Source organism: Prionailurus bengalensis, chromosome A1, assembly GCF_016509475.1.
Source record: "Prionailurus bengalensis isolate Pbe53 chromosome A1, Fcat_Pben_1.1_paternal_pri, whole genome shotgun sequence".
NCBI classification, from domain to species: Eukaryota; Metazoa; Chordata; class Mammalia; order Carnivora; family Felidae; genus Prionailurus; species Prionailurus bengalensis.
Window position 1 is genome coordinate 236985014 of NC_057343.1, and position 23843 is coordinate 237008856.

The 23843-nt window shown below is 47.4% G+C and overlaps 1 protein-coding gene across 1 annotated transcript in view; it reads right to left on the minus strand.

Moving 5' to 3' along the window:
• ADAMTS16 (ADAM metallopeptidase with thrombospondin type 1 motif 16) overlaps window positions 1-23843 on the minus strand; it is a 160419-nt gene that overhangs the window by 59600 nt on the left and 76976 nt on the right. Inside the window, exons 11-17 of the mRNA XM_043601460.1 lie at window positions 19632-19727; window positions 14331-14479; window positions 12729-12901; window positions 10596-10726; window positions 8263-8386; window positions 7170-7414; window positions 5287-5425 (exon numbers count right to left, since the gene is read on the minus strand). Of these exons, the coding sequence (XP_043457395.1) occupies window positions 5287-5425; window positions 7170-7414; window positions 8263-8386; window positions 10596-10726; window positions 12729-12901; window positions 14331-14479; window positions 19632-19727 (1057 nt within the window). The remainder of the gene's footprint in view (window positions 1-5286; window positions 5426-7169; window positions 7415-8262; window positions 8387-10595; window positions 10727-12728; window positions 12902-14330; window positions 14480-19631; window positions 19728-23843) is intronic.

The following is a 23843-nucleotide window of genomic DNA, read 5'->3' on the forward strand; positions in this document are numbered from 1 at the left end:
AAAGAAAAGCATTATCCCCAGGTATTGTACCGTGCATTTTGGAGAGTTTAAAATGTAACTATAAGCAAAACTTTAATAAGCATTTCACTTGGAAGTAAATCAGTGGTTTGAGATTATTTGAAATGCACTGAACCAACTGAATCGGATGCTGATTTTTTTAAAACTACAGCTTATGAGGGGGTGCCTGGGTGGCTCAGTAGGTTGAGTGTCCGACTTCGGTTCAGGTCATGATCTCATGATTTGTGAGCTTGAGCCCTGTGTCAGGCTCCGTGCTGACAGCTCAGAGCCCGGAGCCTGCTTTGGATTCTGTGTCTCCCTCTCTCTCTCTGCCCCTCCTGCACTCATGCCCTCTCTCTCTCTCTCAAAAATAAATAAACATTAAAAAAATTAAATTACAGCATAAGTAATTTTGAGAACTGGCTGCTGTCTTTACATTAGAAACAAAAGTCTAGTGATGACATCACCATATGAAAAAAGTCACCGCCTCAGACTCAGATGTAATCAGCAAAGCCAGTTCCTGTGCTAACAGTACTCTTGGCTTCCTGTCTCTCTGTGTTAAGTCCTTATCCCCTCACCTATGTCGAGACACCAACCGAGAGCCCAGGGAAGGCACAACTAAGCAGGATTACAGAAGTAAAAAATGTGGTTGCATCATAAAAGTGAGTGGAAAGGAAAAAAAAAAAAGGAGCAGAGAAAGCTTGTCAGAAAAGATGAAAGGCCGGATCTGCCCAGTGTCTTTCAGGAAATCTTATCTTCTACAGAGAGATGGGCCCATTAGAATAGATAAGGAAATGGGATCTTTTTAAAATCATCACCACTACGACCACCACCACCACTACCATCATCATCATCATCATCATCATCATCATCTTTCCTCCACGGATGCCAGGTAATATTTCTTGAATGAAACCAGAGGTGGGGGAGTTTTCCAAGTGTCTCTCTTCCCATTCATTAATTCCCTAACTGGGTCATTTAAATACCTCCTTGTAGACATCACGTTCACGGGGAGACAGGCTAAGAAAAGAATGCTTTAAAGGTTTCGCAACCCAGGATGTTGGAAGGTCTATGCAGCTAGAGATCTTAAAAATAGAACACGTGCAGGAAAAAATGAAAATGGTGCCTATACCTTCCCCTTTCCCCGGGGGATCAGGTTGAGAATGTGGGCGATGCACTGACAGAAGCCACCGAGAAACCAAGACAGTAGACAAGTGCTCTATCAGATCTGCTGGCGAATTTGGTTGTTCTCTCATACAACCGAAAAAGAGAGACTGGATTCTTTCTGAGTCATCAGCCTCCAATGTTCATCGTGTAGACAGTTATAATGCAGAATTGAAATATCCTGGCCTTGAAATATCCTGGTCTCTCACCAGGATACTGGTGAGACTCCCATAGCACAGAATCAACGAAGCAGTTGATAAACTTTAAGTAACTAAGGATTTATCGGCAGAAGGCCTGTGTCATCAGGTATCAGCAGATCCTGAAGGGCCAAAGTTCAGAAAGGTTTAGACAGTGAATTCTGGTCAACTGTTTAATGAAGACATCCACTTATAATCAAGTCTGGGAAACGAAAAGCCCCTGCCTCCAAATAAATCACTGTCATTAACCTCTGGCAAATAACCATGTGATTACAGACTATTGGGAGACGTCTGACAAGTCTACTAAACGTGGATGAAAACACAGCGGGCGTTAAGACCGAACAAGAGGAATCTGAACCGTCAAGTGGTCATGAAACTAAGAGGTGGCCACACCGTGAGGGGCCTCGCCTCACTACATTTTGGTCTTGTGTTCAGGGGACTGCAGTCCCCGTCAGTCATTAGGTGCTCTATTACAAAAGGAAGATGGCAATTTGAAAACACACTGTGCTTCGCTGGTAGAATAATCTTTGTTAAAGAATGTGAACGGATGCCAGCCAGCGAGACACGGGTACCGCTGGAGTCTGGCAGTGGTGGGAATAAAATGGGGTCAGTGGAGCTGCTTGAACCCCTGCTGCCTGCTGGGTGATCTGGGCCGATTCCTGAGACTTCTGTCGAAGTACCCCTCCATTCGGAACGCAGGCAGGCCTGGTTTCTGGCAGGAAGACTCTCAGAGGAGCCACATCCTATACGAGGTGGTAAAGGACATACATCCTGTGCCCCATCTGCTTGCCGAAGGGAGTAGCAACGGGGGTGGAACTGGAGAGTGTTACGCCAAGTGAAATAAGTCAGGCAGAGGAAGACAGATACCGTATGTTTTCACTCTTACGTGGATCCTGAGAAACTTAACAGAAGACCATGGGGGAGGGGGGGGGGAAAGTTAGAGAGAGGGAAGGAGGGAAACCATAAGAGCCTCTTAAATAACGAGAACAAACTGAGGATTGATGGGGGGGGGTGGGGAAGAGGGGAAAGTGGGTGATGGGCACTGAGGAGGGCACCTGTTGGGATGAGCACTGGGCGTTGTATGGAAACCAATGTGACAATAAATTACACGTAAAAAAAAAAAGAGAGAGAGAGAGAAACCCTAATTTCCCACCAACTTTCCATCCAAACTGAAAACAAACAACACATTTGCTGACTTTACCATGCAATTCTTCAAGCAAATGATTATGGAATAAGTTCTGGGTTGGTGTATAATCTGCAGAAGCATGAGGGATGTTGTCAGATTGGAAGAGAAAGGGAAGAGAAGTAAGTAAGATTGGACGTTAATTGTCCCATGTCACACACAGGGGATGCCCACGAACATAGTCTGGTTCCACCATTTCCTGAATGGCATAACACGGCAGCTTGTCTGGCCCCATCCCCAGCGAGGGGGGGCCCCACGTAATTCTCCACAGCAGTATTTTTCCTTAAAAAGCTCTTCATGTCAGAATTTAAATATGATTGAAATATTTCATTCTTAGTTTATAATGGGAAGGGTTAGCCCACGTCAAGCACATTGATGCTAACTGTCCAGAACGGTTACGTTTTTTCATTAATCTTTGTTTTCCTCTATTTACTTCAGGCCTTTCGTTTAGACCAACTATTAAGAATGTATGAATTCATTTTTTCTTTAATTTAAACTCAAATTAGTTAACAAATAGTGTTGCATTGGTTTGGCTGACGGTCATAAGTGGGAAGGATATAGCAATCCAGGCCTTCTTATAGAAGGAAAAAAGGTCTCAGATACACAACTTAACCTTATACCTGAAGGAACTGGAAAAAGAATAGCAAATAAAGACCCAAACCAGCAGAAGAAAGGAAATAATAAAGATTAGAGCAGAAATCAATGATACAGAAATTAAAAAAAAAAAAAACAGGGGCGCCTGGGTGGCGCAGTCGGTTAAGCGTCCGACTTCAGCCAGGTCACGATCTCGCGGTCTGTGAGTTCGAGCCCCGCGTCGGGCTCTGGGCTGATGGCTCAGAGCCTGGAGCCTGTTTCCGATTCTGTGTCTCCCTCTCTCTCTGCCCCTCCCCCGTTCATGCTCTGTCTCTCTCTGTCCCAAAAATAAATAAACGTTGAAGAAAAAAAAAAAAAAACGGTAGAACAGATCAATGAAATTAGGAGCTGCTTCTTTGAAAGAATTAATAAAACTGATAACCCCCAGCCAAACTTATCAAAAAGAAAAAGGAAAGGACCCAAGGAAATAAAATCATGAACGAAAGAGGAGAGATCACAACCAACACTTTAGAAATACATACAGGAGAATATTATGAGCAATTATATGCCAACAAATTGGGCAATCTGGAAGAAATGGATAAATTCCTAGAAACATAAACTACCAAAAGTGAAACGGGAGGAAACAGAAAATTTGAACAGACCCATAACCAATAAAGAAATGGAGTCAGTAATCAACACTTTCCCAAGGAACAAGAGTTCGGGGCTGGATGGCTTCCCAGGGGAATTCCACCAGCCATTTAAAAAGGAATTAACATCTATTCTTTTTAAGTTGTTCCAAAAAAACGGAAATAGAACGAAAACTTCCAAACTCATTCTATGAGGCCAGAATTACCTTGATTCCAAAACCAGACACAGACCCCACTAAAACGGAGAATTGCAGACCAATTTCTCTCATCAACATGGATGCAAAAATTCCCAACAAGATTCTAGCAAACCGAATCCAAGAGCACGTTCAAAGAATGATTCACCACGATCAAAATTTATTCCTGGGCTACAGAGCTGATTCAGTATCTGCAAGTCAGTCAACGTGATACATCACATTAATAAAGAAAGGGTAAGAACTCTATAATCCTCTCAGTGTATGAATTCATTTTCCTTTTTTGTTTTAAATTCCTTTTTAAAGTTTATTTATTTTGAGAAAGTGCATGTGCGCATGAGCAGGGGAGGGGCAGAGAGGAGGAGAAAGAGAATCCCTAGCAAGATCTAGTCTTTCAGCGCAGAGTCTGACACGGGGCTCAATCTCACAATCTTGAGATCACAACCTGAGCCGATATTGACAGTCAGATACTTACCCGACTGAGCTACCCAGGCAGCCCGTTATTTTTTCTTCATTCATTCATTAGATTCTTAATTTATGCAAGTTCCCATTTTGTGTACCTTTTTCTAGAACTTAAAGACACAACTGTCTAAATTAATTAATCATTAAAAGCTGGAATTCGCAAAGCTGAAATCCATTTGCCCATATCAAAACTTGTCTGTTTTCTAAATCTAGAATTTAGTATTTGGCTCCCAAATTTGAAAAATTGACTCGCCACCCTTTTGCCAGAGCATATGTCTGGCTCTGGCTGAAAATGTTCCTGTTGTCAGCCAATGTTATCAATTTTAGACATTCTTTGATGGTCCAATTTTTATGGTATCAGGATGACCAAGCCATTGACTGTCATGTGAAATTCTTCTTCCTGACATGCTGTTTCTAGTCATTTCCACCATGATTTGCATAAAGTTCCTGTAGTTTCTGGGTGAATTTCAATATAGGACTTCGCAGTAAATTTGAGCAAGACCATTCGACCCAAACCTCAGTCTGCATCACAATATTTTCAAGGTAAAGCTTCTACTTCTCATCACCAACATGATACGTAGAATTTGAGTGACTTTCATTTGAATAATCTCAACTCACGAAACTACTCTTTATCAAATCTTCACTTGGGTGCAAAGCAGAAACCGGTTCACCAAACGACTCCCTCAGAGCAACATGCTGACATAGATGGACGAGAGAAGGCAGGCCCGGCCTTCCGGTGACATGCAGGGCCACTGCCCTCTGCTCTCCCTCTGGGGATGGGGCCGCCTGCCAGGACGTGGTGTGGACCCGTGAGTGCAGTGTGCCCGTGGCCCCTCGGCACCCCCCCACCAGGAGAGGTGTGAGAGGTGACCTACCCCCTCCGCAGGAGACCGAACACTCGGAGCGAATGATGGCCCATGTGTAACGAGGCTGGCCACTGGGCTTCTTCTCACCCCGCAACCGGGGCACCGAGTACTCCCAGGCGACACCCGGGTTCCTTCCCTGAAACAGAAGCTAGAAAATGAAAAGGGGGCAGAGAAAACAAGTTAAAATGGAACTGATAAATATAAGCTAGTTTTTAAATAGTACTGAAGTGACAACATCAACAGTAAGTTGGTTACGTGATAAACACCGTCCATCCTCTAAAACATATACGAACTTTCTAGACAGAAGCGAACGCTCAAGAAGAAGCAAGCGCATCTAGAAAAATGTAGACATTCGACTCGTCTGCCTTACGTTTCGTGTGTTCCTCTCTTCAAGGCTTCAAACACCTCTGCAACCTAACTCGGGTATCTGGTTATTTCCCCCTGCGTTTCCTTGGGATCCCCTGCAAATCCCGTCCATCTGAGCCCATCAGAAAGCAATGCCTATAAAGCACTCTCACGCTTCCTGGTGCGTTCTAAGCAGTCAGGACTCATGAGTGGATATTACCCATGCCACCCGTCAAAGCTACGGCAGCGTACTTTCCAGTGTGACCGGATGCAGGGGTCTTTGGCCGACTGGCACATTCCAGGGGAAAAACACCTATCCGTGAAGATCTCTCAAGTTGAGCCTATCTTAGCACCTTGAATTTGGACTCTTCACCTCCTAGTTTAAAACCCAATCATATGGACCAGTTACCTTTGCACTCGTGAATGTGTCAGATCGCTGATCTCAGGGAGAAAGCTTTTTACTTAGGAAGCCTCACCATTGATCACCGGACAGAAATCCCATCTCTGAGTCTGGGAGCCTTTATTGGTGCTGATGTGATATTACAGGGGGGGTCAGATATTCTCTGACCACCCGGCACCACATTCCCCCCACCCCTGACAACACAGCTCTTGGGTCTTAGTTGAGGAAGGTGTTGTAGGACAGGTACAGGTGGCTGCATGGTGAGGCCCCTGAGATGCTCTCCTGTCTGACATCCTGAGCCTTTGCAAATCTTCTTCCATCCAGAACAGTTCCTAATAAGCCACACTCACCTTCGCCCTTGACCTATCTCTGTTCTGTGCCATTATTAGAGCTAAAGCCTGTGCTGGTGGGAGAGAAATCATCAGGGAGAAATAAGTGATGAGAACAGCTCAGGGCCAGGAGGGGAGGCAGAGGGGGGATGTGTGCGGAGAGCCCCGGGGAAGCATCTCCCAGGAAGATACAAGAGGACAGGAGGGGGCTGCCTGGTCCCGAGAGCAGGTGGGGGGAGTCTGGGTGGCTCACATCTGCATACTGGTTGTAGGCTGATGGGACAACATTTGAACCAAGTACTTTAACTGTGCACAGAAAGACAAAAAGGTGGGGCATTAGCCTATCCAGAGCCTGTCACCTCCATCTGCCCAGTCTCATGGGGGCATATTACGTCGCAGGAAGAGCCTAATGGCAGCCTGTGAGCCTCTTCCCTGCACATGGGGGCCCATATGACGTCACTGCTGAGGCTTTGCTTCGGGCTCTCATCCTGCTCCCATTCCACAGGACTCGGCAGAGTCCCCCGAGTGTGCCCGCTTCTCACAGTCACACGGCGTACGGGAGAGGGGCCGACTTTCGTAAACACCGGCTGATAAAGACCCAAAACAGGAATCCCGTGATGTGCGTAAATACAAATCGGATTAGGTGCCAGGGGATGAAAGGTAACAAGCCCACCGCCCCCTTCAATGCTTAGATGAGTCTTGCTTCGGACACATTCTCAAACTATAATCATTATTCTGTGTTCTTGAAGTTATGCCAATGGCCGTCAATCTGCAACAATCCCAGATCCCAGCCCGAAAATCAGAAGGCTGGCACCTACCTCCACAACCAGTGTTTCGTTGGTTGGCCCAGAAGAGGTCAAACTCTCCGGCTCATGGGAGGTCCGTCTATAATCAAACGTGGTGCCTGCGAACTTGTATCGACCCGGCCAGTCCACCGTCCAGTGCCCGTTCAGGTAGTATTTTCGGAGGGCATTGCGCACAGAGATGTAGGACGTCGACACGTTCATTTCACGGATGTGAATACTCCGGGCTCCAGAAGGAATGGTGACCATCTGATAATACTCTACGTTAAAGGAAACAGGAGTGGGAAGAATGTGGTATTTTCATTCAAGAATGCCGAGGCAAAATCCCTACGCTGGGGTTCCCCACAACTCAAACTTGAGAATCCACGCTGGGAACCAGGAGAATTTTGGCAATTGGTGCCATGAGGCCTTGAAGTAACTTGTGTTTTTCTTTTCTTTTAATTGAAGCAGAGTTATTATAAATTTCATTGTTCCTAAGAACCACTTTAATTCAAGTAACCTAGCAACCACTTTCCATCAAAAGGAAAGGCTTGGAGGGCACCTGGGTGGCTCAGTCGGTTGAGTGTCCGACTCTTGACTTTGGCTCAGTTCATGATCTCACAGTTCGTGGGACTGAGTCCCATGTCAAGCTCCACACTGTCAGTGAGGAGCCTGCTTGGGATTCTCTCTCTCCCCCTTTCGCTGCCCCTCCCCCACTCATGCTCTCTCTCCCTCTTTCTCGAAATAAATACTCTTTATTTTAAGAAAGTAAGTTGGGGCGCCTGGGTGGCTCAGTCGGTCAAGCATCTGACTTCGGCTCAGGTCACGATCTCACGGTTTGTGGGTTCGAGCCCCGCATCGGGCTCTGGGCTAACAGCATGGAGCCTGCTTGGAATTGATTCTCTCTCTTCCTCTCTCTCTGCCCCTCGCCTGCTCTCTCTCTCTCTCAAAAAAAATAAACTTAAAAAAATTTTTTTTTAAAACAATTAAGGAAAGGCTTGACAGGCGGAGTAGGGAAGGAGACTGTCGGTCTTTTCAGGACCCTTGATGCCTGCTGTTGCCACGGAAACCCCAGGTGTCCCCTCCAGGAGGTTCTGGTTTACATCTCCCTCGTAGTCCTCGTACTCACGGTTGGCGCCATGGTGCTTGGTGTAGAGCCCCTTGTGTGTCGTGCAATCTGAGTTATTCCCCCTGCACACACCACAGGAGTCTTCCACGGCATCGGATCCAAGGACGTCGTCACATCCCACTCTCTGGGGGACCGGGGCCACACGTCATTTGTGAAAGAAAAGACGACAAGAGCGAAGTCACAGAGCTCCAGCGAGAAACCTCCCCGCTCCAGTAGAACATTTCACCAACACAGAGTAGTTCACAAATATTTATTGGATACCAGGTATGTGCACAGCAAGACTGAAACTCTACTCTCAGATCCAAAGGAGGAAACCCTGAGAGCTGTTGTCTTTGGCATTGCGACACAATCTTAGAATCTCGAGCCCTAAATTAAGGGGCGCCTGGGTGGCTCAGTTGGTTAAGCGTCTGACTTGTGGTTTCTGCTCAGGTCACGATCTCACAGTTTTGTGAGTTTAAGCCCCGCATTGAGCTGTGCACTGAATATGAAGCCTGCTTGGGATTCTCTCTCTCTCTCTCTCTCTCTCTCTCTCCCTCTCTCTCTCTCCCTCTCTCTCTCTCCCTCTCTCTCTCTCTGTCTCTCTGCCCCTTCCCTGCTCATTCTCTCTCTTTCTCTCAAAATAAATAAACATTAAAAAATTTAAAAAAACCCTGAGCCCTAAATTAAATCTATCAGGTTTTCATATTGGAGATTAATGGTAAATTTCAGGTGGACGCAAAGCACAAATTGATGAGCAATGTGTCCACGTGAGGGTCCCCTGGAATGTGCCGCTGTGCCTCTGAGTGGCCGTGTGCAAAGGAGAGAAGGAACACAGGCTGCCTGGGAATTATTCCCAGCAGTAAATCATTTAAAGGGCATCTTTGTTCATTGTCTTAGAATTTTAGGGGCCTTTATAATTTCTATGGTGCTTACTAGCTTTATATTTACTAACAAAGAGTTTAGTATATACATGTAAAAAACCCATTCAGAAATGAATCACAATTCCTCCATGATTCCTTGCTGGAAATCCTTATGGTCAAATGCATTTCAGAATTCAGAGGGTTGTTTTTTTTTTTTTTTTTGGATTTTAGGAAGGGAATTAACATATTATGCACATCATGTGAGAGTCCCAGCAGGGCCCAGGGTAGCACTCAATGAAACGCGTAAAGGATGTTTCTATGGCAAATCACGTACATCTTCACGCAAAGCGAGATCAATAAAACTGACACATAGCCTCACACCCGTCGAGGGCAGGTTTCGCCAACAAACAAATTCAGGGCATCCTGTATTGTGCAGCCCAATAAACCTTCTGTGTGACTGCTTTTGGGATTTCAGAACTACATTTAAGGGACTGTGACACTGTGTCGTGACGAATACCTGAAAACAATGACATATTTAACAAGCCCACTAATAATTAGACAAAATGGACAGAGACTCGGCCATTTGAAATCTGAAAGAGATCTCGAAAGAACCGAGTGTGATCTTCACCTACGAAAAAGGATTACCCTGTGTGTGTCCCAGTGCACGACTCAACCTGACCATGGTCATCTCACTTAGAGAAGACCAGAACGATGACCGAGGTGCTTAGACTCTGTGAGTGTGCATACTGAGCAACTTCAATGAAAAACCCATCGATCGTGTGCAACGTATGTGATCTGGTCACGCTTCCATTTGGTGTAATAATGGAATTCCTTCCCCGTGTCACCCCTGCCCAAGGCAGCTCTATGGCCACTTAGCCAACAAATCTTTCCCTGTCTGTCTTCCAAGTCCCTGCAGGATGCCAAGTGATCTCTTGGCTCAAAGCTGCCCCTGGTTCCTCCGCTGCCCAAGCTACTGCCGGCTGACCCTGCCGCTCAGCTCCATCCAGGTCCCAGGGTCTGTTCCGCCAGGACAGGAGGATAAAAATCCTCCGTGCGCCCCTTCTCGCTCCCTCACCTCCCTCGGCACCCTGCCCTGCCTGCCCTCCGGGTGCTCGATGCCCGAGTCGGGTCCTACCAAGCCACACCTTCTAGCCCGACCGTGTTCCCAGTCGGCTCTCCCACACCTCCAGGCCAACTCACCCTTCCCGATCTAGCTCGGAAGCTCCCTTCTCCAAGGAACCCCGCAAATCCCCCAGATCCACATCGGGGAGAAAATCAGCTCTCCTCTGCTCCCCATCCTCCGTGGGCACCTCCACTGGGACAAACCACCTGTGTCTCTATGTGTGTTCATCCGGCTTTCCCCCCCCACCAGGCTGTGAGTGGGAGGGAAAGGCGGGATTTAAATGTCTGGTGTCTTTAGCCCCTTAGAGGAATGCCTGACACAAAGCAGACTGTCTGGAGACGTGTGTTGAATGAATGAACGATCATTATTACCTCACATATCCCATCTATACAAACATTACGGCTATCCTCCGAGCATGGAGTCCCATCTTTGACTTTATTTGACAAAGAAAAGAAGAAATCAAATCCTTCTGCGATACAGTAGAGTTTGCATAAGTGCTGATCTTAAAAAGAAATACACACACAAACACAAATAAGAAAGATACTTAAGCTCTGATCACTTTTGTTCTAAATTTTAGATAGACTTTTTTTTTAAGTTTTTTTCTTTCTTTCTTTTTTTTTTTCTTTTGCCCATAAAATAACTCCCACACAATATTCATTGCAAAGACACTTCTTTTATGGTTGTCTCATGAGGCTTGGTTTTTCCTTTTAATTTGTCATTTGTATAAGCCTTCACCATTCTTACTCTACGGTGTCCTTTACTGTCCTTGTTCTTTACTCAGTGGTTGGCACATAGTAGGCATTCAATAAATATTTGTTGACTGGAACGACAACATCACTGTTCGACTATTTTACTAGTTTGATGAACTATTCTCTTGCAGAAATGCAAAAGGTCATTACTGTTTTGTGGCAATATACACAATTCTCACAGGAAAAATGTAATAAAAGAATTCAAATAATCACCAAATTTATTAAAAGCTAGTGCATTTGGGGTGCCTGGGTGGCTCAGTGGGTTAAGCATTCGGCTCAGGTCATGATCTCATGGTTCGCGAGTTTGAGCCCCACGTCGGGCTCTGCGCTGACAGCTCGGAGCCTGGAGCCTGCTCGGGATTCTGTGTCTCCCTCACTCTCTGCCCCTCCCCCCACTCACACTCTGTCTCTGTCTCTCTCTCTGTCTCTCTCTCTCTCAAAAATAAATAAACACTAAAGCAAAAAAAATTTTAAAAAGCTAATGCATTTGATGAAATTTATAATATTTTTAAACGGATAAAAGGAATAACTTTTAGATGAAATCTTCAGAGAATGATGTTTTCTATAAACACAATGACTGTCAAAAAATACTGACACGTGGGGAATGTAGGTATCACCGTATACTTAAGAGTGGCAGAGCCAGTCGATTTCTTTTGATAATCTATTTCAAAGATTTTATGATTTACGTAATTCACATGAACTTTTTTCCCTTCGTTCTTCTTGGTAAAGAAGGGCTGAGTTGATGAAAATATAGTCTGCCTTAGGAATTTTCATGGGCTCAAGACTCATCCACAAATATTTTCTTTATTGTACAGGAGGAGACTCCATTGAACAACCCTAAGAATCAAGGCAAGTATGTGCTTCCATGATGAATGTGTTTATTTCCTGAGCTAGGGAAGCCCAGAAGAGCACACGTATTTTGGCCCCAATTTCAAAGTTCTTTCTCCTTTTTCTCCTGCCTACTTATTTCTCACTGGCTTACATTTTACTGAGTCTGGGAGTAAAAACACAACCAAAAATGCTGTGTGTGAAACTGCTTAAACTTCTCCTTCCAGAATTTACTGACTTCATAAAGTTCTTAGCATGAAAACATTACGTTTATAAAGTCAGATGAGATTTATATATTTCTTGACCGTTGCTTGGACAGTATTCCCAGTTTCAAAGAGTGAGGTGACTAGGTATTCTTTGGATTTCTTTTTAAATTATGTCAACGGAGCTACCAGGTTCAAGTTCTTTCAGTCTTAAGAACAATAAGTACTTCTCTCACACTGAAGAATAAAATCTTATATATGGTGCAGATAAACTTCTTGGTTTAGAACCAGAGTTTTGAATATACTACACTTGAAAGTCAACTGCTTTTCCAAAAGATACTAAAATTTTTCTTTCATTCTCTGGCAATTGTAAGTGTTCGATGGGTGAGATCGCCCTCAACTACTGTGATTTGTAATTAAAAAGCCCTGATCCCTTATCAATAAACCATCTGTTTTGAATGTTTCATCACTTCTTTGAAGATTTCACGGTATGACGCACACACTCTCTATCTGCTTGTTAATTTCTGGCCACACCGCTGGTCAAGTTCAGGTACGAAGCCAGCGGCCAAGGGGTTAGGCAGAAGAGCCTGTGACAACGACCTCACATAGCGATGTGGTCTATCCGAACGCCACAATTTCAACCATGTAATTCGTTAAAGAGTTTTCAGTCACGTAATTCTTTAAAGCACGAGGCTATTCCTAGAAGGGGGGATGTAAGACTCACCTTGCACTTGAGTGTATGGCTTCCACTTGTAGTGCCATCCTCGGAAACGTTTGCTGTTGTACTCGGCACACTGTGCCGCACGGAAGTCAACGCTATCGTGGGGACATTTCTGACTGTTGCAAAGCCTCAGAGTCCGAGCTGAGCCCTCACAAAACTTCCCTCCGTGCGATGGTCTGGAACATACATTTCGCAATTAGAAACCCTACGTTTGGGGCGTCTGGGTGGCTCGGCTGGTTGAGTGTCCAGCTTCAGCTCAGATCACAATCTCATGGTTCTCGAGCTCGAGCCCCGCGTCAGGCTTGCTGCTGTCAACCCAGAGCCCGCTTTGGATCCTCGGTCTCCCTCTCTCTCTGCCCCTCCCCCGCTCACACTCATGCTGTCCCCGAAATGACTGCACGCTAAAACCAAAAAGAAGCCCTACATTTAACAGCTATTCTCCCCTCCCTGGAAATTAGGCTTATTGAAGAGATGAGCAGTTCCTGTTATGTTGTTTTCAGCGACCAAGCTAAGGGAGGGCGGCTCTCCCAGAACCGCAGAGTTGACAGCAGGCAGAGTTGAGACTGCCATTCAGGGACTTCGCTGAAGTCACCTTCCACTGGTCGGTGCTGATGGGAAACACCCCCGGCTCACCCCCTAGAATTCACGTGGACGCAGCCATACGACGTGGCGGACCCACTGAGCGTCACACGATAAAGACAGGACTGAAGAGCCGTGATAGGAGTCATGTTTTAAGCAAAGTCAGGTGCAAAGGGAGGATTTGGAAACTCCTCTACCCCAGCGCACTGGGGACCGCTTCTGGTGTCCCTGTCTTCTCACAGAAGGTCACAGTGAAACCACATGTTGCAAAGGTAAATATATTTCATGAAGAACCCAACATCTGGCTTTTTTTTTTCCCACGTGAAAAAACGGTTCTTCCTGATGCTTATTCATTTGTGTTCTCCATATCTTCATGATTTACATACTCATTTTAGGCAGACCCTTGGTATTTCGTAGAAATGTGGCTAAAATCCACTTCCTGAGTATCGCTGCTGGGTCTGTTATCACGTGCTATGGTCAGGTCGCTTGAAGCATCTTAAATTATACCAAAGAGATATCGTTGTTTGAGAAATACTTGACTAAAATGACTTTCCTGCTCAGTGATGTTTTTTAATTCCGGCATAGCCAACACACAGGGTTCCGTTAGTTTCAGGTGTAGGACAGAGTGACTCGACACCTCCATGCCTCACCCGATGCTCATCACAAGTGCCCTCCTTAATCCCCATCACCTGTTTCACCCATACCCCCTCCCCCCTTCCCTCTGGTGACCATCAGTGTGCGCTCTATAGTTAAGAGTCTGTTTCTCACTTTCTCCCTCTTCTTTTTCCCCTTTGCTTGCTTCTTAAATTCCACGTAGGAGTGAAATCATACAGTATTTGTTTTTCTCTGACTTACTTCACTTAGCATAAAACTCTCTAGCTCCATCCATGTGGTTCCACCTGCTCAGTGATCCCTACACAGCTACGTGACGTACAGATCGATATTACTGAATTTAGGTACACATGCGGCTTGGAAGGTTCACAGCACAGAAATCGCTCGTGAGGAGGGAAGTGAGGACGTACTTACTTGGGATTTGCGCACAGGCGGTCTCTGTGAGACACCCCTCCTCCGCAGGTCCTGGAGCAAGGGGACCAGGAAGACCAGTCTGACCAATGGCCATGCGTGGGCCTGGGGCCTTCGTCACCGTATTTCACACACTGTCCTCCCCGGCACCACTAAAAATTAAAAAAGAGAAAAAGCTTGACGTGACTCATGGGTGGATAGGCGGGTCCAGCACCGCTGTGATGCCAGCCGTGGGGAGTTTGGTAGAACGCGCAAGATATCAACATCTGACCTTCAGGTAAGCGTATGATACAAATACAGTGAGTGGATGTTGCTTCTTTTTCCTTTTCCAGCCTAGCACGGTTTATAAATCCCCGTAGAGGGAAGATACACAGAAGAACCATTTTCTAGCGTCTGAGCTGCTGGAATTCAGCACATGTGATTAAGTGGTGTTGCGTGAACGTTCAGCCTGATTGTTTGGCTCTCAGGTGAGTGAACTCCAATCTTTCCGAGAACAACGTGCTTTTCATAGCTCTTTGAGAGCAGATGGGGCCTCGGGTAGAAACGTCCAGCTGGAGGTTCCATGTGACTCAACACCTTGTCATTTCTGGCCGATGCTCTGCGCCGTCACTCCCAAGCACCTGGGCTCCAAGCCCGGAGCCCGGAGGTTATCGGCGGACGCGGGTCAGAGGTCACACTGCTTCCCGGGGAGATAACACAGCCCACACAGAGCTGCACGTGTCCCCACGCGGCTGGAGATGCCATCAGCTGTCCCTTCTCAAGAGCAACGCTCGTCAATGTCAGTTCACGCCCAAAGCCACACGTTGTCTTTGCTTCCGTCACACGTCAAGGCTACACATCTCACGTGGTGTTCAATGCTGTTGGTTTTCCACCCATGGTTTGGTGTAGACTTCGACAATCTTCAGGCCATCTGCTGAGAGGAGAAAAGGAAGTTGCTCGTCCCTTGCTGCTGGCCCGCAGGGACCAAGCAGAGCCTGGCCTGAGGGCTGCGGGGTGAGGGACAGGGTCAAGTCCCCTCCCGTCTGGCTCCAAGGTTAGGGCCACCGGATTTGTTCCGAGAGAAAAAATGGTACTTTACAAGAGGAAAATAACAACACTTCAATTATTCATTGTTGTGTCGGGTGAAAACGTATCAGATGGCTGCCACTTGACCTTTGCTGGCAATTACAAGTGGTTTGATTTAACACCATTCAAGGAGGGAAACTTGAACATAAGAAATTCTGAGCACTGAAACCTCATCCATTCAATTCTTCGATTCTTTCCCACAAGCAAAAAATAAGTCTCTCTTTTGTTACCTCCCTGCCCTCACCCCCAGGTGCTAGAACAAATCCTGAAGTCCCCCTGACACCCTCAGCCCGCTGAGGGGGGTGCACAGGAGACAGCAGGGCACCTGCTCCTCAATGGCCTCGAGTCAGAGGAGAGAAGGAGCTGAGAGAAGCAGAGGGCTGGCTCCTGTGGGCTCCGGGCAGGGCCCTGCAGCTGGCAGAGACCGGAAGGGACCAGGAGGGACCGGGAGGGACAAGTCAGGGGTCTGCTGTGGTTGTTTGGTCCCATTTTAAAAAATCACCCGGTCGGAGCTTTCTAACACACAACCCAGAAAGTGGGAAAGCAAGAACCAACAAGTTGAGGCTCAGAAAAATATTTTCAGGGTTTAAAGCCACTCGAAACAATGCTTCTGTTACAGTTTTGGTCGAGCCAACAAGGTGACAGGTGTTTGGGGCCAGTTGCTTTTGCTTCTGGCATGTAAAGGTTTCTTGAAGAAAATGTGGTTTCACTCTGTTTTAAAAGTACAGCAAATATTTACGTTTATTCTTCCAGCTTTTGGGTTCATCCTTTCTTTTTTTTTTTAAGGTAAGAAAATGTGCAGATGACGACTTCCTTTTCTTTTGGTCAGTGAGGGCCCGCTGCACATGCTCCGTTCGTTCTGCTTGTCCGCCTCCGGGCTGTCTGCGGATCATCTGCTGCAGCGTGCAGACGGGGCTCTCCTTCTGCAGGTGGGGTTCTTCAGCCACTGCCCTCTTCACGCACATCCGCGTGGTTTCCGGTCTTCTGCTGTCGAAATTGCTGCTGCCGTTGGTATTCTTGCCAGTGAAATGCTGCTGCTTTCGTCCGAATATCCTTACAGGACTGTCCCTTTACAAGGTGCTTTTAGGGGCACCCGGGGGGCCCAGTCGGTGAAGCATCGGACTCTTGGTTTCGGCTCAGGTCACGATCTCACAGTTTGTGGGTTCAAACCCCGAGGTTGGGCTCTGTGCTAACAGTGCGGAGCTGGCTTGGGATTCTCTCTCTCCCTTCTCTCTCTGCCCTCCCCTGTTCGATCTCTCTCTCTGTCTCTCTCAAAATAAACTACAAAAAAAAAAAATTATTAAACAAAAACTTTCTGGAGGTCTGAGGAGAAAACACCGTAACTTCTCCGAAGGAGGTCGGAGGGGGGAAATGCACGTGGGCATGAAGGTACAGGGGCCCAAACACGTGCGTCCACGTGCACACCGACTTTATGTATCAAGTCCACGCAGGTCACAGAGCTGGGGAGCCCACCGTGAGCGGGTCGGGGAAGGGCATGTGTTAAGTACGCACACGCCATTTCCACCGCAACACCAGTTCGGTTTCCGGGACCACCCCACGTTTCTCACCATTTGTATTTTATTCATGGACAACGCGGCGTTCGAGAGAAGGCTTCATCTTAGCAAGCGAGATGTCGCGATGCGTGCTCGTCCTGCTCTGATACTGTCCCCGGAGTCTGCATGGCACCTCCAAACCCAGCCCACACGGGAAGCACCCTGATAAGATGCAGCCGCTGACTCGGGGAGCGGGGAGGAAAGGAACCTCAGTATTAGTCCTGCTGCCGTGTGGCCTGGGGCAGGTGACTCCAGTGCTCTGAGCCTGCGTGTCCCCCCCCCCCCCCCCCCCCCCCCACCGAGAACCTTAGCGATGATGCGTACCACCAGGCTGGGCTGCTCCAAAAATCTGATGTGGTCACACGGGCCAAGCACCGAGCACCGAGTGTCAGATCTGGGTAACGTGAGAGCTGGCTTAATTCTACATTAGAGGCCCACGACTGTTAGAGGGCTAGGATCTGCTTTCCTACGCTTTGGGCTGTGGTCCCAGCCCCTTGCCCTGGATTCCCCTGGCGTGAGAACAAAGGAACCCAGCGTCCTTCCCTGGAAAGGTTCTTGAGTGCCCGAGGGGGGCCGCGACAGACTCGCCCTCACACGGTGGCCGTCAGGGCCGCCTGTATTTGAGGTACTCAGGATAGAGCTTCATGCTACAAAATGCAATCAACATCAGCCCCATTTTCCACCACGCACAAGCCTCACAGGCAGCGCAAGGTGGAAGGAAACAGGCTCCCGCCCAGGAGAAAAGGGCACAGAAGCGGCATGGTTGTAGCCAATCACCCAGAACGCACCGACCGGGACCAGCCAAAGCACTGTGACACTGACGTCTGGGAACACATGCTTCTAGACTGATAGAGCTCAGGGACGCACGACAGCCAGTAACACAGGAAGGCACTCAATTAACAGCAAAGGGAGATTTCACAGGAGCGCTGACGCCGTCCCGCGTGTATTCTGGCCCAACAAGGGAAATGAACTGAAAATACCAAGAACCACCGATTTGACTGTGCTTTTGCGGTAAATAAAACATAACGAGAATGTACAGGTGATTTTCAGGGAGCGCCAGAGCTAGGGAGTTGGTCCTGCAAGGAAGCAGGCGACCTGAGAACCCCCCGGGGCCTGCATGGGCTGCAGCTTCTGCCAATCGTTCTGGAGAGCAGCCTCGTTTTGCGAGCTGTCACCTGAAGAGTACATGTCAACCAACTAAGTGCAGAAGGTTATGATCACCTGCAGCTTACTGCTCAGGCCAATTCCCTGGCGTGCCGTGACCATGTGTGTTTTCCACGTTGTGGCACGCCGGAGGGTTCCTCTCCTCTTCCGAGACTCTAAAAGCATATTGATTACATTTCGTTTGTAAGTAGGCTTCATGCCCAGTGCGAAGCCCAACACAGAGCCCAGCTCGGGGCTCGAACGCACAGCCCTGAGATCAAGACCTGGGCTGAGATCTCGAGTTGGGCGCTTAACTGACTGAGCCACCCAGGTGCCCCAGAGTTTTATGGGTATGAATTATTTAACTACTGTTGCTTATATCTCTAGAAGGATTTAATTGTGAGTACCCCCGTCTTTGAGGGACTAAACATAGGGGTCTGTGCCGTAGGGGCACTCCTAGCTCTTCATTCCCTCTGTCGGTGTCACCAGAATTTATCCAGCACGTGTCAGCACTGTCTGCTAACACGTTTAACCCTTTCTGTCCATGCTCCCATTAAAATACGTTCAGGGTGTGATATATTTGCTTTGGAATCTACACGTATGAACCAGTGACATTTAGGCATGAAATTCTCTTTCACGTTCATTAGCATCACTGAAAAGGTCACACGCCTAGCCTTGCAGACATGGTTATGTAATAATTTGGGTCCCGTATATTTCCGTCTTTATCAACAGTCTTATATTTTAGATGTGTTTTTTATGTTCATTTATTTGAGAGAGAGAGGGAGAGAGAGCACGAGTGGGGGAGGGGCGGAGAGAGAGAGGGAGAGAGAGAATCCTAAGCAGGGTCCAGGCCCTGAGCTGTCAGCACAGAGCCTGACGTGGGGCTTGAACCTACAAACCACGAGATCACGACCGGGGCCGAAGTCGGACGCCTAACCGACTGAGCCAGTCAGACACCCCCTCAATAATAGTCTTATATATTAAAAAGAACAGTGAAATCACAGGTTTAATCAAAGGAGTCAAAATAACACTCTTGGATATTAAGATACTTTCAATTCAATGACAAAATCATCATTCTCTACCAGTGAGTAATAAATGTGCTGCTTTATGTAGTTCTTTTCTCTACCGAACCGCCTCTCTTTTTTTTTCCCAGGGGAGACGACAGGTCAGAATGGTCTGCTCCAGGGTCTTCGAATTGATGCTCTGTGCCTTTAACAGCACTACCTAATGCGGGTGCTGCCCACGGTTAAAATATGGTCAAGGGTTTAATGTTTCCCCTCATTAAATACATGCGGTCGCCACCTGTCGCCTGGCATCCACATCTATTAGTGGCAGACGGCCCACCAATTACATCATCGGGAAAGGAAGAAGAGGAGAAAGGAGCCCCCTCCCGGTACCAATCTAGATTAAACCCCATCTTCTGACTCAGGGGTAGGTTCGCACATAGGAAATGAGGAAATACCAGCGCGGGAGGAGGAGAGACGCGTGGGTAGAGAGGCTGTGACATCCGAGCATGACCCATGACCCGAGATTAGGTCCTTACCATGTCATGCCCACAAACGGTGCCTTCTGCCGCGGGCATAAATTTAGTCTCGCATTTCCTTCCAATTCGGTGGCACCACAGGGCTTTGCAGATATCCTACCGGGGAGAAAAGGTCGTTAGTGTTACAAATGGTCCATAGATCTACAATAAAATATCACTGAATGACTGATGGGGAAAACGGCAGATATAAATTGAAAGCGGGTTAGCAGCAGCAGATGAAAACGGTAAAGAAGGAAGAAGACTCAGAGACTCATGTTCTAGACTCGGCCCGACTTCATTCCGTCCCTGAAGCTTTTATTTATTCAGATGTAGTTATGATCAATTTGACACAATGATGGACTTTTAAAATTTTTTTAAGTTTATTTATTTTGAGAGAGAGAGAGACACACACACACAAAGGGCATGTGTGAGCAGGGAGAGAGGCAGAGAGAGAGAACTCCAAGCACAGAATTCAGTGTGCCATCGGCGCAGAGCCTGACCTGGGGCTCAAACTCACGAGCCATGAGATCACGACCTGAGCCAAAATCAAGACTCAGACGCCCAACTGACTGAGCCCCCCGGGCGCCCCACAAAATCATCTTTCCTAAACCAGCAAGTAAAATAGGCTGGAGCAAACTACAGAAATTGAAAAGGTTCGATAAAGCCTAACACTGTACAATTTATTCTTTCACCTCTCCAAGTCTGAATCCTCATTTCTAAATTAAAGTTGATTATGAAATTTTCTGACTTGCCCATCCATCCACCCACCCACCCACCATCCCCAATCCTTTTTCTTAATTATTATTAAAGTTTACTTATTTGTTTTGAGAGAGACAGAGACAGCGTGGTGGGGGGGAATCCTAAGCAGACTCTCAGCTGTCAGCCCAGAGCCCAATGTGGGGTTCAAACTCATGAACCTGAGATCACGACCTGAGCTGAAATCAAGAGCTAGACGCTTCACCAACTGACCCACCCAGGCACCCCCATCCCCAACCTTTGATGAAGGCCTAGAATATGCCAGTTGCCTTGCTAGGAGGGAGATTCCATAAGGAATATGACCCAGACCCACCCTCTCAAGCATGGTCTAATGGGGTAAATTTGCTGTAAGTCACCATATCGTGCAAGCAGGAAGACTCAGGAAAGGACACACGGGAAGATATGATGTCTCAGCCAAATCCTGAGCTTACGGACTTTGTTACGGAAGAGGGGATAACATTCAAGGGAGAAAGAACAAAGGGTTTGGGCAGAGGAAGGAAGACCCACATGGCTGATAGGGCAGTAAAATAAAACAAGATCTGAGATTTACACACAGTGAAAGTCTCTCCAAGTTCAAGGAATCAGTTTTCCTTTCATAGCTTTCTACGCCCAAAGGAACATCCTAGAGAGGGGCGAGAGTAAGACTCAGAAAAGGATGGAACCTTCAGGAATGCTGGTGGTAGCTTCAAACGCACAGGAGGCTAACGTTTCTTAAATGATCTGCACAACTGTTCTGGAGATGTGAACCGGCGTTCAGTCGCTAAGCGTTCCTGGGGCAAATGTGTCACGTCGGTGGCGAATGCCTCTCACGAAATCGGCATGCTGAGTTGGGGGCCTCTGTTCTTGGCCAGAACAGCGTTTACAGATCGGAGCCGTAAGCAGACCTCAAGGAATCCGTAAGAGCAGGGGCCCGAGCGTCTGCGACTCTCCAAAGAGACAACTGCAAAGCGCTGGCTTGCAGGGTGACGACTTGATAGGATACCAGGATATAAATAAAGCTCCCTTGAAATCGGAGCTCACGGACGCAGGCTCAATGTCTGGGTGGGAAAGTGGTGGATCAGAACCAGAGTCTGTAGCGCAGTGGGAGGCAGGCGTCCCCGCCCTGGAGCACTGGCTCACCATGAAGTCCGGAGGCTGGGTGTGGACACGTAAGCCAATGAAGGCACAAGTGGATGAATGGATGAAGAAATGAATGGGTGGATGGGAACGAGGTAGCTGCTCCTGTGGTTGGGTCACATGGGAGATGGACACAGTGGTTGGGCAGAGAGTCCAGGCTTCCGGGAAGGGAGGCACATCGGTGTGGACTGGAAAGGCAGATCCGGGCAGGCAGGACCCGGTGTCCGCCTCGTACGCTTGAGGATGGGAACCCCCCCACCGTCCCGGTCACGGCCTGTCCTGGGAGCTAAATGCAGTGGTTGTCGTTAACACACCCAACTCAGGCCACTACCCCGGGGGCACCAAGCGCAGCACACATTTCCTTCACTCCACGGGTGGGAGGTGACTCCAGCCCAAATTCCGCTCTACCGGGCTTCACGGCCGTGGCCTCAGGGAGCGGGTGCTACCAACGGATGGGGCAGTTTCAAAGACTATCCAAGACGATACAAAATAAATGGTGTTTTAAAATGTTAAGTTAGGGCTGCCTGGGTGGCTGAGTCGGTTGAGCGGCCGACTTCGGCTCAGGTCATGATCTCACGGTCCGTGAGTTCGAACCCCGTGTCAGGCTCTATGCTGACAGCTCAGGGCCTGGAGCCTGCTTCGGATTCTGTGTCTTCCTCTCTCTCTGTCCCTCCCCCATGCACGCTCTGTCTCTCAAAAATAAATAAACATTAAAAAATTTTTAAATGTTAAATTATTCCTGTGTATTTGACATAGCTACCTGACACAGAGCTCAATACCTAGCTGGCTTTCAATAAACGCTTTCTGAGCGAGCTGAACATCTGTCAGTTTATTCCTGTGGAAACCTTGGATGGAATCAGCGGGAACATTTTTCCTATGGAAGGAAATTAGTAACGGTCAATGAGATGCGATTGTAAAAACATCTAAGAAGACTAGGCAGGGCACCTTATGTATGAAAATACTAGATCTAGACCCTACTATTTAAAGTACTCTCACAATATTCTTACATCGTAGTTTTCGGGAACATTCTGTAGAATACAGAACTATGAATGGAAGATACCATTAAAGGTGATTTTTTTTTTTTTTGACTTTACTAAGGACAAAGCTCTCAAATACAGGAGGTGGATGATAGCTTGCCCCTAAGGCACGTGACCCACTAACTCAGTCTATGCCTGGCCTATGCCGCCTGTGTATTTCAGCCCATCCTGGAACCGGCTTGATCCCCAACACAGTACTCCAGGCCAAAACAAATCACAAGAGTGAGAAGAGCCTTGAAATATCATATAATCCATGCTGTTTTCCAACATAGCAAAATGTATCTGAAACCTTGGTACCCTACAGATGTAACTGACGTTTCACAAAAATGTGACACTCTATCCTGGAAAACACATGAAACTTCTAGCATCTCGAAGAATTAGGTAATAAAATGACCACGAAACAACTGAACAACCAAAAACCGATGACACCCTCCCACTTTTATCATACTTTGACTTAACTGCTAACTTCTGGACATAGTGTGCAAGGATTGTATTAAATTAACCATTATTGTTATATGTCATTACATCCTTTATTAAATTTCAGGGTCCTCTTGGAACAAAGACCCTATTAAATCATACGTCTAGGGTCAAAGAGCTGGAATGTAAGACATGCTGGGTGTGGGGGGAAGCTCCCAGTTTCACTACAGTACCCAGGACACAAAGGGGATCAGGTTTCCAAGTCACTCTGGCAGTCTGCATCTCAGACCAGGGTCAGGCCACCAGGCACCGCTGATGTTGATGCTGACGGGGCAGAAGAGGCGCTAGATGAAGACGCGATGCTAACACACGCGATGAAGACGTGACAACTAACACTTAACTCAGGGAGGGCAAAGCTAAAGGCACATGGAGAGTCCACACTTGCTTTCATCTTTGCAGCTAAGGAGCGTGGCCTTTAACGAGGGCACTCGCTTGCGAGTCTGTCCTCCAGTTTAAGAGCTTACGTGCATGGCGCATCTGAGTGGCTCAGTTGGTTAAGCGTCCAACTCTTGGTTTTGGCTCAGATCGTGACCTTCTGGTTCGTGGGTTCGAGCCCCACGTCGATCTGTGTGCTGTCAGCTTGAGGCCAGCTTGGGATTCTCTCTCCCTCCCCACCCCACGCCCCCTCTGCTGCTCTCTCTCTCTTTCTGTCCCTTCACCCTCTACCCTCAAAATAAACAAACTTAAAAAACAGAGCTATGTTTATGAAGACCGGTTTCAGTCCTACTGACTTGGTTAAGTTCAACCTCACAATCTAACACCACAAATAAAACCAACATTCTCAGAGGGCAGTGTTGGGGATTTCCACACTGTGAGTTCGGCACTACCAGATCCGATATCTCAAAGT